Source organism: Littorina saxatilis, linkage group LG16 (genome assembly GCF_037325665.1).
Source record: "Littorina saxatilis isolate snail1 linkage group LG16, US_GU_Lsax_2.0, whole genome shotgun sequence".
Classification (NCBI taxonomy): domain Eukaryota; kingdom Metazoa; phylum Mollusca; class Gastropoda; order Littorinimorpha; family Littorinidae; genus Littorina; species Littorina saxatilis.
The window spans coordinates 14,139,328-14,159,327 of record NC_090260.1 but is presented as its reverse complement, the minus strand read 5'-3'; the positions used below and the strand labels follow the sequence as shown (position 1 = coordinate 14,159,327).

At 42.3% G+C, this 20,000-nt stretch overlaps 1 protein-coding gene across 1 annotated transcript in view; it reads right to left on the bottom strand.

Annotated features, from left to right (window-relative positions):
* Nucleotides 1-9,073: 9,073 nt before the first annotated feature.
* LOC138949876 (tyrosine-protein kinase CSK-like) overlaps nt 9,074-20,000 on the bottom strand; it is a 20,151-nt gene continuing 9,224 nt past the window's right edge. The window contains exons 7-11 of the mRNA XM_070321662.1: nt 17,883-18,037; nt 17,250-17,357; nt 15,587-15,698; nt 13,334-13,427; nt 9,074-11,361 (exon numbers count right to left, since the gene is read on the bottom strand). Coding sequence (XP_070177763.1) covers nt 11,211-11,361; nt 13,334-13,427; nt 15,587-15,698; nt 17,250-17,357; nt 17,883-18,037 — 620 coding nt within the window. The 3' untranslated portion in view covers nt 9,074-11,210. The remainder of the gene's footprint in view (nt 11,362-13,333; nt 13,428-15,586; nt 15,699-17,249; nt 17,358-17,882; nt 18,038-20,000) is intronic.

The following is a 20,000-nucleotide window of genomic DNA, read 5'->3' as shown; positions in this document are numbered from 1 at the left end:
CATCAGCCACCCCCCCTCCCATACACACACACACATACACACTGAAACGCACGCACAAACAAATGTACGTACGCACACATAACACACACAGACACACACACACATACACACACGCAGACACACACACACACACACACTCACACACACACACACACACACACACACACACACACACACACACACACACACACACACACACACACACACTATTAGATGATGTTCGGTATGTTTGCAAAGCCGACCTATTTGTTTTCTTGAAAATGAGTGGCCTTTAAAGTTGAAATTGCGCAGGTCACGCAATACAGCCTGGAACGACAAATACATTCGTTCTGTGTGTTTAAGTTTGTAAGTTTTAACCTGGTGAAAACACAGGGACATTTCAACTCAGAAGGCACAGCAGACATGCGCATAGATACAGCTAGGGTTGTTAACAAACTACCGTGTCAATTTATTTTCTAATCTAAAAAATAACAACATTTCATGTACAGGGTGACCCAAAAAAAGAGTACCCAAACAAAACGTCATAAATTGAACAAAAATAAAGCAATCTTCATAAAATTTATTTACACACACAAGTAGTCTCTGCATGATTTCAACAGAAAATCTTAGCGTTCTAGCTTGTCTTTCAGGACAGTTATGCTCATTCTACAGAACATGCTCCAAATGGCCTCCCCCGGATTTAAATCCCCCAGATTTCTATCTTTGGGGGTTCCTGAAAGACAACGTCTACAGGAACAACCCACAGACAATCGCAGAACTCAAGCGAGCCATCACAACAACCATTCGCGGAATCTCGCAACAGGAGTGTGTGCGGGTGATTGATAACTTTGTGCGGCGAGTTCAAGTTTGCCTGAATCGGCGCGGAGGCCATTTGGAGCATGTTCTGTAGAATGAGCATAACTTTCCTGAAAGACAAGCTAAAACGCTAAAATTTTCTGTGCAAATCATGCAGAGGCTACTTGTGTGTGTAAATAAATTTGATGAAGATTGTTTTATTTTTGTTCAATTGATGACGTTTTGTTTGGGTACTCTTTGTTTTGGGTCACCCTGTACCTACGAGTATATTGCCTAAGACTGTGCAGAGCCCGAAGAGCTCAAACACTACACATAGGCAACATTTTCTTTGCCGAAGCATTTCAGTGCGTAATTCCAGAAGGTCATGCGACTTAGACGTGGATTATTCGGAATGCTGTCACGTGTGACTTATACAGTCAAGAAAAGACATTTTAAGATTTAGAAACAATTTGTTTGTTCTTCCGAGTTAAATATCGTGCTACAGTTGACAGACAAGCGCAAAAGTAGCTATCCGCCTTTGAAGTCAAAGTTAACTGACGCATTACTTTGTTTGAATGCAGCACAGATGGAATGGTTTGCAACGTGGCTTATGGTCGCGTCAAAGAGATAGGGAGGGCGGGAGGGAGGGAGGGAGAGAGAGAGAGAGAGAGAGAGAGAGAGAGAGAGAGAGAGAGAGAGAGAGAGAGGGAGAGAGAGAGAGAGAGGGAGAGAGAGAGAGAGAGAGGGAGAGATAGAGAGAGAGAGAGAGGGAGAGAGAGAGAGAGAGGGAGGGAGGGAGAGAGAGAGAGAGAGAGAGAGAGAGAGAGGGAGAGAGAGAGAGAGAGGGAGGGAGAGAGAGAGAGAGAGAGAGAGAGGGAGAGAGAGAGAGAGAGGGAGAGAGAGAGAGAGAGGGAGAGATAGAGAGAGAGAGAGAGGGAGAGAGAGAGAGAGAGAGAGGGAGGGAGGTAGGGAAGGAGAGAGAGAGAGAGAGAGAGAGAGAGAGAGAGAGAGAGAGAGAGAGAGAGAGAGAGAGAGAGAGAGAGAGAGAGAGAGAGAGAGAGAGAGAGAGAGAGAGAGAGAGAGAGAGAGAGAGAGAGAGAGAGAGAGAGAGAGAGAGAGAGAGAGCAAGTTAAGTCCTATGTTCACATGCTCCGCTCTAACCAGTTCGACCCGTCTCGCCGGGTCTTCGGGTTTTGGCTAGTCAAGCCATACCGTCTGTAGTTTCGGTGATGACTGATCTATCTTTTAGTTTCAGGCCGACAGATTGACTTGATGTTTTGATAATTATGCCACTTCCTGTAGTTTGTCATTGTTGCTATTGTTGATCTGTTTTTCGTGTTTGTTATATTTGTTGTCGTATATGGGGTAACATGCAAAAGTGCTGAATATTATACTTATTTGCTAGGGAACATTGATGTTAAATACTTACATTCTTATTTTACATCTACTATATCGTGTAAAGGTTATGACCTGGGGACGCTTTTATTCTTTTGTTTCTGAAAGAAGTATGTGGGTTACTACCAGTTAAGTTGCGAATCAGGATCTCAATTTGTCTTGTGGGATTTGTGTCGTGCATATATTCAGGATTCTTGCCACGTTCTTTTCTTTCTAACCCCCTTTCTCTGTGTACGTGTGTGCTAGTGTGTGATAGCGTGTGTGTGTGTGTGTGTGTGTGTGTGTATGCGTGTGTATATATATGCGTCAGTGTGTATGTGTGTGAGTGTGTAGGGGGCATGTGCATATTTTCATCTCTGTTTGTGTGAGTCCTTGTTAGTTAACATTACAGGCAGGCAAGTGGTCGCCAGTGTTGCCACCAACACCTCCTCTCTTATTCCGCTTCCATATTGTAAGACAGAGAAGCCAACGTACATTAGTGTTTAACAATTAATGTTCGTGCCAGCGTGTCTGCCTGCCGACATTCGTGACATACGGTGTAGAGCAGAGGTGGTGCACCCCCCCCCCCCAACCCCACACACACACTTCACCCCTACCGACCCCCTTCCACACACCCCTCCCCTCCCCCCTCTTGTTTTCACTCCCCCCTTGAAAACATATGACGGCACCAAGCCACACGAAGGTGGAAACACGACTGCGAACAGTGACGTGAAGAAACTAAAGCTCGAGATTCGTGAACGTTTTTATTACTGCTGACTTGTATGTGAGTGTGAGTGTGTGTGTTTGTGTGTGTGTTTGTGTGTGTGTGCGTGTGTGTGTGTGTGTGTGAGTGTGTGTGTCTGTGTCTGTGTGTCTCTGTGTGTGTTTATGTCTGTATGTCTGTCTGTCTGTCTGTCTGTCCGTGTGTTTGTGTGTGTCTGTGTGCGAACAACGGGGTTTTTGGGCCATTTGACTTGAGGGTCCCTCTTAAATTCTGCGGAGGGAGGTCCATGGACCCTCTAAAATTCAAAGTGGGAGTCCCGGGACCCTCTAGGGGGGTGGGGGGGGGGGGGGGTGGGATGCGTGGAGAGCCCCGAGTTGTATTGCTCTGAAACAGAACTGCCTGGGTCAGGACAAAAGGAGATATATCCTTAGCGGATTATGACTTTATTCAGTTATTCTGCAAAAAAGACAAATGCTGGAGAAAAACCGTTCTTTTCTGCAGCATTTCTGCAAAATGTCATCTTTTGCCGAAGCAGCGGTTTTTTTCTGCAGCAAAACATTTTACTGCAGTAAAATTGAAATCAAGAATACTGCAGTAAAACGGTGCTGTTGTTCTACTGCAGAAAACCTGTTTACATTTTTTCTGTAGCATTTTGTACTGGCTCTTGGCGGATTATGACATTATTCAGTTATTCTGGAGAAAAACCGAAATGCTGGAGAAAAACTGTCTTTTCTGCAGCATTTCTGCATAATGTCATCTTTCGCCGAAGCAACGTTTTTTTACTGCAGTAAAACAGTTTTTCTGAAGCATAATATTTACTTGGTTTTCTGCAGCATTATTGCGATTAACTTTCTCTTCAGAATAGTCTGTGACAGTTTTTCTGGAGAAAAACGAACGACCTTGTAAAGTAGCGTTTGTAATCGTCGCCCCCTGGGATAGTATAATAGTTTGTTCTGCAGTGTACCAATCAGAAGGCGTACTATTGGTAATTCTGGATGAGTCCATCTCTCGACAGAGGGGTCTCGCGTGCTCCAACATTATAATGAGCCAGTACAAAATGCTGCAGAAAAAGTGTAAACAGGTTTTCTGCAGTAGAACAACAGCACCGTTTTACTGCAGCATTCTTGATTTCAATGTTACTGCAATAAAATGTTTTGCTCCAGAAAAACCCGTTGCTTCGGCGAAAGATGACATTATGCAGAAATGCTGCAGAAAAGACAGTTTTTCTCCAGCATTTCGGTTTTTTCTGCAGAATAACTGAATAATGCCAAAATGCTGAAGAAAAAGTGTAAACAGTTTTTTTTTCCAGTTAAACAACATCACCGTTTTACTGATTTCAATTTTACTGCAGTAAAACTGTTTTACTGCAGAAAAAAACGTTGCTCTCGCGAAAGATGACATTATGCAGAAATGCTGCAGAAACAAACAGTTTTTCTCCAGCATTTCTGTTTTTCTGCAGAATCACTGAATAAAGTCATAATCCGCTAAGGATAGAGATAGACCTGAGGTGCTCAGTAGAACATTACTAGCTTAACGACAGAACTGATTGGCACGCAAACCATGCAGAACCATCTGTCTTAGAGACAGAACTTACTGGTTGAAACAAAAACAAACCACAAGAACTGTCTGGTTTAGAAACAGAACTGTCTTGTACCGAGGCAAAACAGACTGAATTAAGGCGATGTCAGACGCAAAACACAAAACAATGTTTTCAACAAAAGCTAAATCTAAATACGTCGGGAAAACAACTGTTTTGAGAGCTTGGGATGTCACACCCGAAACGTAAAACGCGCTGGCGAAACCGAGTCACGTGAGTTGATCGTCCGCGTTCATTGGCTGACAACCAAATCGTGATTTCAGATTTTAGAGCATGCTGCAAAACCAAAAAAACTAAGCGGAAACACGAACAGTGTTTTGCAAAACACGTTTTGTGGGATGTCACATTGCAAACAGTCGCGCTGTTTTGTGTTTGTCTTGCAAGTAAACACCGTTTTGTGTGTTGTGTCTGACATGGCCTTTAGAAACATAACTTGATGGATAAGAGACACAAGGGACTGACTTGACAACATAACTCAACTCCAGTGATCCCGAGAAGCTAGCGGACGCATCAGGATAGGGGAAGTAACTGAGTATAGTTTTCGGGTGGACACTTTTAAGCACTTACTTCCCTTGGATATTTCGAATAACTTTAATTCTATTGAAAGCGCTTGCATTCGGCGTTTATTGCGGAAAAAGGTGAGAGTTGTACGGACACAATAAAAACCAAGAAATATAGCATCTGTTTGATCCGTACTGCCTGTAATCACGACGATGGTTGCGGAACAAACGTGTACAGTGTAACACGAACACCAAGAAAATGTTTTCGATGTGATCCTGACTTCTGAATATTATGACGAATTCTGTACAATGTCAACACTCAGAGCTGTTGTAGCGGGCGTGCGGAGGCTATCGTTGACTATTAATTGTGATTGCTTGTACAGAATAAGGTACACCCTGCAGCGAAATAGATGCCCCCACGATCGAGGCATGCAAAACAATCACCAAAATAAGAAACAGAGTAGACTTTTTTTTCTTTCTCCAAAAACTGTTTCAGAAACAGAGTAGATAAATACACAACCCACTAAAAAGGGACTACAGACCAACAACACAAACTCATGAGAATTACCCAGAGAAAGAACATTCGAAAGAACACAAAATCAACATAAACTAAAGAGCGCGTCAGGCAATGGCACACACAAAGAAATAACACGACGTCGTTCAAGAATGACTTTTCAGAAAAACATTGCAATGTTTCATGTTCCGCATATCATCTATGATGTTAAAGGTCCTTGTCTACATTTTTATACCGAAATCGCCATTTGACCATTACAATGCAGAGTCTATTATCTACAATTATCAACAATACACCCCCTTTCGATCAGGAAAGACGAAGCCAGTGTAGCCGTTTGAAAATTCATTGTAGTATTCCAGCGTAGTACTCATAGTAGGATATCCTTATTTGGAAAATTCCAAGCGCAAAACTCCTCTCAAATCCCGTGCATTTCGTGCGTTTAAAAAAAAAGCTTGGACAGCGCTCCCGTGTCAAACTGTTGCTGCACTTGTTTGGGCGTGGCTATAAGCATAGTGACATGGATTTGATTGGTCAGTATTTTTAGGCAAAGCACATGTTCTCAGCAAACAGAAAACAAAATATTGTAAGCGTGAGTCACGCTACCCCAAAATAAAATCGTTTTTTACATATGTTGTTTTCTATAACTTTTTTCCCCATGGTTCATTCATCATCTGACATAACATTTTAGCAAAATCTAACCATAAGATTATTGAAAAAAAGCAAAAATGTAGACGACTTCCTTTAAAGTTATCAACCTTGTAACTCTCACTCGGTCATTTGTGTGTAACTGGTGACAACAGTAGGTGTCTCTCTTTCAAATATTTTAAATTTGTTTTAAATGTTTTAACATATTAGCTTGCATTTCGCTACCGTTTCAACGATATTTGTATTCTGTGTATTTGTAAAGCTGAAGAAACAGCGCAAGCAAGGACAGCCTGATCGCAAGAATATAACAATGAACATAGTTTTTTTTAAAAGCAACCTTTATTAAAATTCTTTCAAACTGAAGCAGTACAATTCATGAAAATGAAGCCGTTTTCAAGGGAACACCACAATCCCCTAAATCAGTTTTAAAAAGACATGATAATTATGGAGGCGGGGTCTAAGTCGACCAAACCTGGACCATTCCCTGTGGGTGTATTCTCTGTGGGTGTATTCCCTGTGGGTGTATTCTCTGTGGGTGTATTCCCTGTGGGTGTATTCCCTGTGGGTGTATTCCCTGTGGATGTATTCCCTGTGGATGTATTCCCTGTAGGTGTATTTCATGTAGGTGTATTCCCTGTGGGTGTATTCCCTGTAGGTGTATTTCCTGTAGGTGTATTTCCTGTGGGTGTATTCCCTGTATATGTATTTCATGTGGGTGTATTCCCTGTAGGTGTATTCCCTGTGGGTGTATTCCCTGTGGGTGTATTCCCTGTGGGTGTATTCCCTGTGGGTGTATTTCCTGTAGGTGTATTCCCTGTGGGTGTATTCCCTGTAGATGTATTTCATGTGGGTGTATTCCCTGTGGGTGTATTCCCTGTGGGTGTATTCCCTGTAGGTGTATTTCATGTGTGTGTATTCCCTGTAGGTGTATTTCATGTGGGTGTATTCCCTGTGGGTGTATTTCCTGTAGGTGTATTCCCTGTGGGTGTATTCCCTGTAGGTGTATTTCCTGTAGGTGTATTCCCTGTGGGTGTATTCCCTGTAGGTGTATTCCCTGTAGGTGTATTCCCTGTAGGAGTTTTCCCTGTAGATGTATTCCATGTAGGTGTATTCCCTGTAGGTGTATTCCCTGTAGGTGTATTCCCTGTAGGTGTATTCCCTGTAGGTGTATTTTCTGTAGGTGTATTCCCTGTAGGTGTATTCCCTGTAGGTGTATTCCCTGTAGGTGTATTCCCTGTAGGTGTATTTTCTGTAGGTGTATTCCCTGTAGGTGTTTTCAAGATTGAGTGTGATATGTTTTTCTAAGAGAAATGCACCCATGTGCATTCACTGTCTACAGGGGTAGCACCTCCAGGAAAGTGGTCCTACAGGAAACACGCCTAGATCAAAGATAGTTGAAGATGACATAATAATTACTATGAAACATCAGAGATAGTTCTAAAATGACATAATAATTACTATGAAACATCAGAGATAGTTCTAAAATGACATAATAATTACTATGGACACATCAAAGATAGTTCTAAAATGACATAATAATTACTATGAAACATCAGAGATAGTTCTAAAATGACATAGTAATTACTATGGACACATCAAAGATAGTTCTAAAATGACATAATAATTACTATGGAAGACCAAAGATAGTTTTAAAAGCTTGGCTTTTTCCCGCGCAGAATGGTAATATTGTGCTAAATTAATGTCCGCAGATTGGCACATGCATCATTTACAAACTCAGTTTTCTACTGACTTTGTCATGTTGCGCAAGATGCAGCAAGATTGTTGATTTATGACGCGTGGCCAAGTGGAAGCTATAGGTTGTACGTAAGGCAATGTGTGACTTGAAGAATACATGGAATAACCTAGGTTTCTTGGTAGTTATTGAAGTGAACTAATAACAATGAATGGCACATTTTTAAATATTAATGGACACAGATTGCCGTTGCTATGGAAACAGCCGCCATATTGGATTTCTAAAACAATTGCTCCAGGGGCTTGCAACGTAGTACAATGTATTACCTTACTGGGAGAATGCAAGTTTCCAGTACAAAGGACTTAACATTTCTTACATACTGCTTGACTAAAATCTTTACAAAAATTGACTATATTCTATACAAGAAACACTTAACAAGGGTAAAAAGAGAAACAGAATCCGTTAGTCGCCTCTTACGACATGCTGGGGAGCATCGGGTAAATTCTTCCCCCTAAATGAGTGGGTAGGGATATGAGTTAATAGGTCGAATAGCAATGACAGATTTGAGGTGGTCTATATAATTATGATTGCCGAAAGGAATAAAAGATATAGAACATTACATTCAATGACAAACATTTCAAGATGAAGCAATATGAAAATATGAAAGTGGCTTTAATAGGAAACAATGAATGCAATGAAAGGAAACCATATTGAATATATATAATTAAATTTAAAGCTGAAAGCACATATTATTCTTTTTGTATAAAACGTTTGCATCAAACAGGTATGGTTTATTTGCAATAGATAATAATACTTTAACACGTCACGCCAGCGTGTGGGGGAGGGGTTAACGTTAAATTATTACAACGTGTGGAGGAGGGGTTAACGTTATTACAACGTGTGTGTGTGTGTGGGGGGGTAACGTTATTACAACGTGTGGAGGAGGGGTTAACATTATTACAACGTGTGTGTGTGTGTGTGTGGTGGTAACGTTATTACAACGTGTGGAGGAGGGGTTAACGTTATTACAACGTGTGTGTGTGTGTGTGGTGGTAACGTTATTACAACGTGTGGAGGAGGGGTTAACGTTATTACAACGTGTGTGTGTGTGTGTGTGTGTGGGTTAACGTTATTACAACGTGTGTGTGTGTGTGTGGGGGGGTAACGTTATTACAACGTGTGTGTGTGTGGGAGGGAGGTTAACGTTATTACAACGTGTGTGTGTGTGTGTGTGTGGGGGGGGTAACGTTATTACAACGTGTGTGTGTGTGTGGGGGGGAGGTTAACGTTATTACAACGTGTGGGGGGTGGGTTAACGTTATTACAACGAGTGTGTGTGTGTGTGTGTGTGGGGGGGGGGTAACGTTATTAAAACGTGTGAGGGAAGGGTGTGTGTGTGTTTGTGGTAGAAAAGGTGCGAAGGAGGGGGTACTTTAGAATAAACAGTAGAGTGGATGGTGATGATAAGGGGTGCACAGACAGTCGCATTGGCGTATTTGTTAAGACATCGGACTCTTTAACGGGAGGTCGTGAGGTCAAATCCCTGCCTGGTGGGTTAAGGATGGAGATTTTTCCGATCTCCCAGGTCAACTTATGTGCTGACCTGCTAGTGCCTTATCCCCCTTCATGTGTACACGCAGCACAAGACCAAGTGGACCCAGTGCGCACGGAAAAGATCCTGTAATCCATGTCAGAGTTCGGTGGGTTAAAGAAACACGAAAATACAAAGCATGCCTCCCCCGAAAGCGGCGTATGGCTGCATGAATGGCAGGGTAAAAACGGTCATGCACGTACAAATCCACTCGTGCAAAAATATGAGTGAACGCGGGAGTTTCAGCCCATGAACGAAGAAGAAGAAGAAGAAGAATAATAAGAAGAAGAAGAATAAGAAGAAGAAGAAGAAGAAGAAGAAGAAGAATAATAAGAAGAAGAAGAATAAGAAGAAGAAGAAGAAGAAGAAGAGAAGGTGTGTATATAGTCGCTACAGGCAGAGAACGGAAAGCAAAGTCATTTTCAGCAGTAGTATGATGGATTGTAAGGCACAGTTAGAAGTACATTTATATGCGATGTAATGATATCTGCAGCAAAAATATGCCTTTCTTCCTAATATGTTTTGTAAGCAAAGTATATATATATATATATAAAACATGTATTACTTTTGCCGTGTTGCCGTTTCATTTCTTAAAAATGGAACGCTAACGTTAGCATAATAAAGTTAAAACACCTAAGGCGTCATTTTGGAAAGTTGTCTGACGATTTGGACCTTAAAACGTTCAAGGGTCATTCACTGTGCCGTAATTTAGAAACACCTGAAATGATTTGCTCAAAAATACCCCAAAATTATGCTAAATAATTAAATTTGTTTACGAATAAAATACTGTTTGAAAAAAAAGAAGAAAAAAAAGATTAAATTAATTTTAATCAGCGAGTGTTTCGCTTCGCCCAATTCTCCTGTGTCATAAGTCCGGACTTCCGGTCGTTGAAGGTAAGACCAAAATTATGACTGGCGCAAAAAGGCGTCACAATGAGAATTACAGTCTGGAAAGCCAACTCAAAACACAGCCGTTTTCAATGTGGGTAACTGAGCGCTCAGACGTTTATTGTTTCAAGGTATAGCAAATGTGAGGTCGCATCATTACAAACCCCAACCTGAACTGTGTGGGGCGATGAGAGATGGGCATTTAAAGGATGTGTTTGATGTGTAAATAGTTAAGTCATTTCACAACATCTTTATTAATAGACTGCTATTGTTATACACAAATCAGACATGCTTAGTTTAGCATAACGTTATTTGACCAAGTGGAGCAAAACAAAACAAAACTCACACACAAAACATAATTAGTTTGTGTGTGTGTTTTTGTCCTAAGTATTTGTACTGTGAAAGCAACCCTAAATACCTCTGTTGACAGAAAGTACTTCCATCAACTAGAAAACTGTAAAGCTGTTTGATACTTGACTGCCAACACGAACTGTCATAAGTCACGGTATGTTGTTGTCTATGTCAGGCCTTTCCACACTTCCAAACATTAAACATGCAAAAGCTGCTACTTTTCAAAACCAGAAAAAATATATTTGCCTGGAAAGGAACATCTCACTTTTTCAATTTTTACCCATAACTTTGACATCCTAAATTGAGTGAAAATCAGGAAACCGCTCAGAGAATCATCTCTCAGATTAGGAATTCCAGAATGGGAATTCAAATTCCATCCTCCAAATGGCTGGGGCAAAAACGGCCATAATTATGGGTAAAAAAAAGTCCACTCTTGCAAAGACAGGCGAACATAGAGCCTATACAGCCCACAAAACACATCTGATTAATAAGAAGAACCACTATAGAGTCGTCATTAATGTCCGTGCTCTGTCAGCTGCCAGAAAAGGGCATGCACATCTCAGTCGAAGTCTCCGAGCTGCTTGCTGTCGTAATAGAGGTCGACGCTCTGTCTGTTGCCGTACTGCTGGGTCAGACGGGCACGTATGGTGCCGAAGGTGGGTCGCTTGGACTGCTTGAACTGCCAGCAGTCCTTCATCACGTCGAAGTGCCTGCAACACACTCAGCTGTTAGTGTTCACATCGTAGTGCCTGCAACCCGACCAGCTATTAGAGCTCAGATCGTAGTGCCTGCAACCTAATCAGCTATTAGTGTTCAAATCGTAGTGCATGCAACACAATCAGCTATCATTGTTCAGATCGTAGTGCCTACAACACACTCAGCTATTAGTCTGCGGAATACTTCAAATATTGGATCATGTGGTTTATACAATGTTTATTTCTGTTCGTTAAATGGACAAAAACAAGTATGAAAACCACAACAAGCCTACGGTCTAAAGCGGACCATGTCTTAACACTTTCTACCCCACCTATGTTGACCAAGTTTTTTTAAGCCGAGACCAGCTGTGCTGCAGCAGGTCGACACTCAGAATTGTAGTAACTGTGTAGTAACTGTATATCAACACGCTGGAATACAGGCGTTAAATCGACGTTACAGGAAGCCGCGACTGAAGCTAACAGTCTGAGCGGATATATCCGTACCTGGTCAGATAGAGCCATATGAAGGGGTACGGATATATCTATACCTGGGAGACAATGAGTACAAGCTCACTCAAGCACAAAACGAGTGTATTGGGAGTTGCTGCTCACAAAGGAAGAAGAATGCTTCGCAAATTCAAAGCAACCATCACGCTGGTTCCACGTACCCCTATCCTCTAATTGTTAAAGGTGCAGTCTCTCTCGTGTTAACCATCCTATCTGCCACCACATATATATATATATATATATATATCTGTTCAGTCTTCTACATTGGGCAAAAGCTTTCTTCCAGTTAAACACAGGTCAGACACTGTTTGCCTGTCTGTGTCCCGTGCATGCTGCATGCGTCGGAACATTTTAGCCGAGTTAATGACACCAAAATCAGTCTGCTAAATTGAATCAGCGGAAACAATTTACTCAAAAGTACATCATCTGCGCCAGCCTCTGTAGTGAAGTGCAATGCCAGAGGGTGACACGGATCATTACACTACACGTACACGTTCTGTCTTGCGCAGAGTGTCTGAAGAGGGTGACGCAGATTATAACAGTTAACCAGCTCGTATTTCCCCTAGCACAGTGTGTTAACCAGCTCGTATTTCCCCTAGCACAGTGTGTTAACCAGCTCGTATTTCCCATAGCACAGTGTGTTAACCAGCTCGTATTTCCCCTAGCACAGTGTGTTAACCAGCTCGTATTTCCCCCAGCACAGTGTGTTAACCAGCTCGTATTTCCCCTAGCACAGTGTGTTAACCAGCTCGTATTTCCCATAGCACAGTGTGTTAACCAGCTCGTATTTCCCATAGCACAGTGTGTTAACCAGCTCGTATTTCCCATAGCACAGTGTGTTAACCAGCTCGTATTTCCCATAGCACAGTGTGTTAACCAGCTCGTATTTCCCATAGCACAGTGTGTTAACCAGCTCGTATTTCCCATAGCACAGTGTGTTAACCAGCTCGTATTTCCCATAGCACAGTGTGTTAACCAGCTCGTATTTCCCCTAGCACAGTGTGTTAACCAGCTCGTATTTCCCCCAGCACAGTGTGTTAACCAGCTCGTATTTCTCCTGGCACAGTGTGTTAACCAGCTCGTATTTCCCCTAGCACAGTGTGTTAACCAGCTCGTATTTCCCCTAGCACAGTGTCTTAACCAGCTCGTATTTCCCCCAGCACAGTGTGTTAACCAGCTCGTATTTCCCCTAGCACAGTGTGTTAACCAGCTCGTATTTCCCCCAGCACAGTGTGTTAACCAGCTCGTATTTCCCCTAGCACAGTGTGTTAACCAGCTCGTATTTCCCCTAGCACAGTGTGTTAACCAGCTCGTATTTCCCCTAGCACAGTGTGTTAACTATTTCGTATTTCCCCTAGCACAGTGTGTTAATCAGCTCGTATTTCCCCTAGCACAGTGTGTTAACCAGCTCGTATTTCCCTTAGCACAGTGTGTCCATAGACTGAAGGTAGGGCAAATCATGGCTAAGCCCCACTCTTACGTGTCATCAGAAAACTCTGGTTTGTCCATCCTGTAGCCTGACTTGATGCGTAGCCCGACGTCATTGATGTGGATGGTCGGGTATGGGACTTCGCCTGGTAATACAAGAAATAAGAACCATCAAGGTCAAACCATTAAACAAAACTATAATGCTAGCAGTACTACTTTTTAGACTAAGTTAAAACAGCGTTATTTTTTGTATATATGATAACAAGATTTAAGAGGCTGTGTGTATTTCCCTTAATACTTAACACTTTCTACCCCACCTATGTTGACCAAGTTTTTTTTAGTCGAGACCAGCTGTGCTGCAGCAGCTCACTCAGAATTGTAGTAACTGTGTAGGAACTGTATATCAACACGCTGGAATGCAGGCGTTAGATCGACGTTACAGGAAGCGACTGAAGCTAACAGTCTGAGCGAATATATCCGTAACTGGTCAGATAGAGCCAAATGAGTACCTGGGAGACAATGAGTTAACGAGTGTAGTTTATTCATGCACTCTATACTTATTCACCTATTGATTAGGCACAAAAAATAGTCTGTTTACGGTAACCCGACCGACCCTATTTTTTTCGCGCGACCCTAGACTTTTTTTTGGCATTTGGGAAAAGAAAAAAAAATCTTTTGTTTTTTGTGCAAAATAACGTAAAAATATGGGTTTTTGGAAGAAAAAAAAAATAATCCCGACCTACCGACCCTATTTTTTGGGCCTATGTTACCGTAAACAGATCTATTTTTGTTTGGCCTTAATTGTTTAGTTTCTCATTTATTTCGTGATTTATTTATTTTATGTGGTGTGTACACGTGCAACACTTTGCCTGCCAGACAAAGACCATACATTCAGTCATCAGGTCTGTTCCCCTTTTCAAAATGTCCGAACAAGGGAAGTAAACATCGTGGACACATTCTTTTCTTGGTTTAAACAGTGTTTGTTCAACAATTAGGACGGATGGATGGATAAGATTTACAGTCCAGTGAGGTTACCCTCAACAGGTTATTAACCATAATGCATGTTAAGGATCAACAACAAGCTCAAGCTTATGGTGGTGACCCTAACAGGAGAATTTAACAAACGGATTACAATATCTTGCGACGAGACTTTGACAAATACTTTTTTTAAATCAATTCTTTTCTTCCTTGTCTTTACTAGGTCAATGAAGTTTAAGAACCACTCGAGTGGTAAGAATCTGTCAGGTGTACTATAATCATTGTAAACCAGTAACAGCTAAAGGTTGGCACTGCGACCAACACACATGACATACCCATGCTGAGGACTTCCCACAGCACAATGCTGTAGGACCAGACATCACACACACACACACACACACACACACACACACGCATACACACACACAAACACACACACACACGCACGCACACACACGCTCACTCACACACACACACACACACACACACGCACGCACGCATGCACACACACAAACACACCCACACACACACACATACACACACACACACACACACACGCATACACGCACACAAACACACACACACACACACACACATGCACATACAGCAACACACATACGTTCCTTTCCGCCAAACTGGGTTCCTCACATCACACAACGGATAGTGCGTTTGTAGTGCACTTGCACTACAACGGCACTGGGCGCAGTGCCTTTGTAGTGCACTTGCACTACAACGGCACTGGGTGCAGTACTCGCTCCGGGATCGACGAATTTTACACTAAAAAAGGCACAAAATTTGACCTATTTCGTCGCCTATAGGGGACGGAAAGAATGTCATTTTGAACATGGTTATGACATTCTTTCCGTCAAAAAAAAAAGTTTTTTTTTTTTAATATTTTTTTTTACGGAAAGAATGTCATTTTGAACATGGTTATGACATTCTTTCCGTCAAAAAAGACGTTTTTATTTTTTTTATTTTTTTTATTTTCACTCTTTGTCATGCTTAAAAAAAGTGGGTCCCTGATTGAGGAACCCAGTTTTCAAAAGAACCCAGTTTTTACTGAGTGTTAACTAGCCGTGAACCCGGTTTGATGGATAGGAACGTACACACACACGAACACACACACACACACACACACACACACACACACACACACACACACACACACACACACGCACACACACACACACACACGACCTACCCATGCTGAAGATTTCCCACAGCACGATGCAATAGGACCAGACACACACACACACACACACACACACACACACACACACACACACACACACACACACACACACACACACACACACACACGACCTACCCATGCTGAAGATTTCCCACAGCACGATGCCGTAGGACCAGACATCACTCTTTTCAGTGGGAGGTTTTTCTTCCAGCACTTCCGGGGCCGCCCATTTGGCGGGAACTTTCGTCTGCTCACAAAAGTGTAAATAAAGAGATAAAATGAAAGGAGAACAGGAACAAAAGAGAAAGCTTCTCTCGTTCTACGAGGTTTGTTTCAGAAGTTTGTAGCCTGCATATACAGGAGGTTTGCTAGAGCAAATAAACTTGGCACACATTTGCAACTTGCTTGTAGAAGGCCACACATAAAACATATCCGGTATGTAGTCATAATGATTATGATGTCATCAACGGTCACAGTAGTCTACCTGCCACTGCCTGAAAAAAAACACCGACATTATGAATTGCCAAGCGGCATTTTTGGATATTAAAAAAAGGGCTTAAGTGCCAAACATTCATGAAGAGACTGACTGTTTTATAGGGAAAAGGCACTTTTCTGTTGCTATGTATTTCAAGACCACAGTCGTGAATTGTTTACATCGCAACAGCTGGCTTGTATGCTGGCGTACTGTTTTGTGAAAACAAGAAACATCTGGTCAGCTTTCCATGGCGTTCAGCGATGATGCTGTCTCAAAACCATCGCAAAGTTGCTGAGTCGAGTAGCACTCTCAAATTGCAGTCTGGCCCCTTTCACGAAAATCCAACAACACATCCCATGCAATTAATTCCAATAAGATTGATGCCATGACAGTCGCCGTCCCTCCTGGCTTGGTCATCCTTGTCTTCTGTGATGAGGCGAGTCCCAGTGCTTCCACTGCTTAGACTGCTCTCTGGTTTCAGGTTAATGTGAGAACACAGCACGTCGATGGTATGACGGCTTACTAGTGCCAAAACCTCATAATTGTAATTATCAAGGGAAAATTAGTAATTTTCCCTTGATAATTACCATTTTCACGTGTTAATTACTAATTTTCCCGGGAAAATTACTAACTTTCACCTGTTAATTACTAATTTTTAGTTTTGGCTCACTTCCTGACGGATTGCTAGTGCCAAAACTAAACATTAGTCATTTACCTGTGAAAATGAGTAATTATCCCGTGAAAATGAGTAACTAACGAGTGAAAACAGTAACTGACAGCGTTAATTAGTAATTATCACGTGATAATGGGTAACCCCAGGTTTTGGCACTAGTAAGCCGTCATACGATGGTCTCCTTCCTTATCTCCCCAACCCCCATCCTCTCTTTCTCAACCCCTCTCCCCCGACCGCAACACGGTTGGCCTAGTGGTAAGGCGTCCGCCCCGTGATCGGGAGGTCGTGGGTTCGAACCCCGGCCGGGTCATACCTAAGACTTTAAAATTGGCTATCTAGTGGCTGCTCCGCCTGGCGTCTGGCATTATGGGGTTAGTGCTAGGACTGGTTGGTCCGGTGTCAGAATAATGTGACTGGGTGAGACATGAAGCCTGTGCTGCGACTTCTGTCTTGTGTGTGGCGCACGTTAAATGTCAAAGCAGCACCGCCCTGATATCACCCTTCGTGGTGGACTGGGCGTTACGCAAAAAACAAAAAAACAAAAAAATAAATAAAATCTCTCCCAAATCCTTCTCTTTTCACCGCCATCATCTCACTCTCTCAATCCCCAACCCTCTTTCTCTTGCCTCTCCCAGACATATTTTACTCACAGCCTTTTCCTCGTCTCCCCGTTTTTGCTGTGGTCCGAACCCGGCGACCTTGGGGTCCAAGGTGAAGGTCAGAAGGATGTTCCGAGCTGCCAGACGGCTGTGAGTCACCTGGTTACAGTTTAGAAATTCCAGGCTGAGAGATAACAATGATGATGATGACAATGATTATATTGCTGATGATGATCTTGATGGGTGTTGATGATCATTACATAATCATGTAGCAACAGAAGAATTCAGAACGTATTCTGCGTGACAATGAAAAAAAAAGAAACAGAAAAATACACCACAATCACCTCCACCCCCACAATTAAAACAACAACAGCGACACCGACATCAACAACCACAACAACAACACAGTCATGGCAACTTGTGAAGAAAAGAACAAGTCCACAACCACCGCCACCACAACCAACAGAGTTGACGTATCGTGTGAAGAAGAAGAAGAAGAAGAAGAAGAAGAAGAAGAAGAAGAAGAAGAAGAAGAAGAAGAAGAAGAAGACCATAACCACCACTTGTACCGCCACACCTCCACCACCAACAACAACAACAACAACAACAACAACAACAACAACAACAACAACAACAACAAATATACCAACACCACCAACACCCACCAGAACATCAGCAACTCACCTTCTTGGAAGCCAGGTACTCCATGCCCTTAGCGATGCCCACAGCGAAGCGGAAGAGGTTCTCCATGATCTGCTCTGTCACTTGACTCCTCCTGGCGGCCAGCCACTTGTCCATCTGTCCCAGCTCACAGTACTCCATCACTAGCACCGGGCCCCCTGGGGACATGGGTAACAATGCCTTGAGTTATACATGTGTCTGTCTGTCTGTCCCATCTCACAGTACTCCATCACTAGCACCGGGCCCCCTGGGGACATGGGTAACAATGCCTTGAGTTATACATGTGTCTGTCTGTCTGTCCCATCTCACAGTACTCCATCACTAGCACCGGGCCCCCTGATCTTGAGTGATGCATGTCTTCGTGTGGTCAAGATACCATTGAGCCAGGGAACAGTCTTGAACAGCTCAGGTGAGGATACCAAGCATTGGAATAAACCAACAACGTTAATTCTCAAGATAAAACAACAACTACAAAACATGCATTACCCAAGACGTTCTTTATACCCGCAAAGGGCGTGGCTCCGCACATGCCTCCCCCCCCCACCCCAATACATGTGTGGAGACATCCCGCTCGATATAGTGATTGATTGTTATGTTAAGTGGGAACGCTTGCCCCACAATGTTTTCAAGGGAATTAACTCTTTCGCAACATATAACAAACCCACAGAGCTATTTCCGAACATCACTTATTGAACCAACGCCAGCTTTCTGTGATTTTGAACGTACTTCACAATGTCAAACGTACACGTAAGTGTGGACTATAAAATACTATGAGCTAATAGTGAGGCAGACATCAGATGAGCAGTCAAACACGCTTCCGCGCAAAATCCCTGAGATAATTTAGGCATGTGTCTGGGTGGCCGAGTGGTAACGCACTTGCGCTCGGAAGCGAGAGGTTGCGTGTTCGACCCTGGGGCGGGCCGCTATTTTCTCCCCCCATTCCTAACCTAGGTGGTGGGTTCAAGTGCTAGTCTTTCGGATGAGACGAAAAACCGAGGTCCCGTGTACACTACATTGGGGTGTGTACGTTAAAGATCCCACGATTGACAAAAGGGTCTTTCCTGGCAAAATTGTATAGACATAATAAAATGTCCACCAAATACCCGTGTGACTTGGAATAATAGGCCGTGAAAAGTATATACTCGCCTAACACGCTTGAGATTTACTGGCCGATGTGAATGCGTGATATATTGTGTAAAAATTCCATCTCACACGGCATATTGTAAACGCCATGAGCCTCCCCTCTGGGAGGGTATGTGCGTAGAAATACTCCAAAAAAAAAGAATAAATAAAAATGTGTGCATACCTTGATCAACGAGAAAATGAGCTGCTTTGTATTATTTCTTGGTATCTCTTACGATACTCCCATCCCTGGTTGTCAGTGACGGCCCCAATGAACCTGACGACGTTGTCGTGGTCCTCTAAGCTGTGTTGCTATAGATCATTGAGAAAATGCGCTCTCTGTCTTGTATCTGTAGCATTTCTATCTTGTATCTTTAGTATCTCTATCTTGTATCTGCAGAACCTGTCTCTTGTATCTTTAGTACAGTATCTCTATCATGTATCTGTGGTACAGTATCTATATCCTGTATCTTTAGTACGGTATCTCTATCTTGTATCTGTAGTACAGTATCTCTATCTTGTATCTTTAGTACAGTATCTCTATCTTGTATCTGTAGTACACAGTATCTCCATCTTGTATCTGTATTACAGTATCTCTATCTTGTATCTTTAGTACAGTATCTCTATCTTGTATCTTTAGTATATCTATCTTGTATCTTTAGTACAGTATCTCTATCTTGTATCTTTAGTACAGTATCTCTATCTTGTATCTTTAGTACAGTATCTCTATCTTGTATCTTTAGTACAGTATCTCTATCTTGTATCTGTAGTACATTATCTCTATCTTGTATCTTTAGTACAGTATCTCTATCTTGTATCTTTAGTGCAGTATCTCTATCTTGTATCTTTAGTACATTATCTCTATCTTGTATCTTTAGTACAGTATCTCTATCTTGTATCTTTAGTGCATTATCTCTATCTTGTATCTTTAGTACAGTATCTCTATCTTGTATCTTTAGTACGGTATCTCTATCTTGTATCTGTGGTACAGTATCTCTA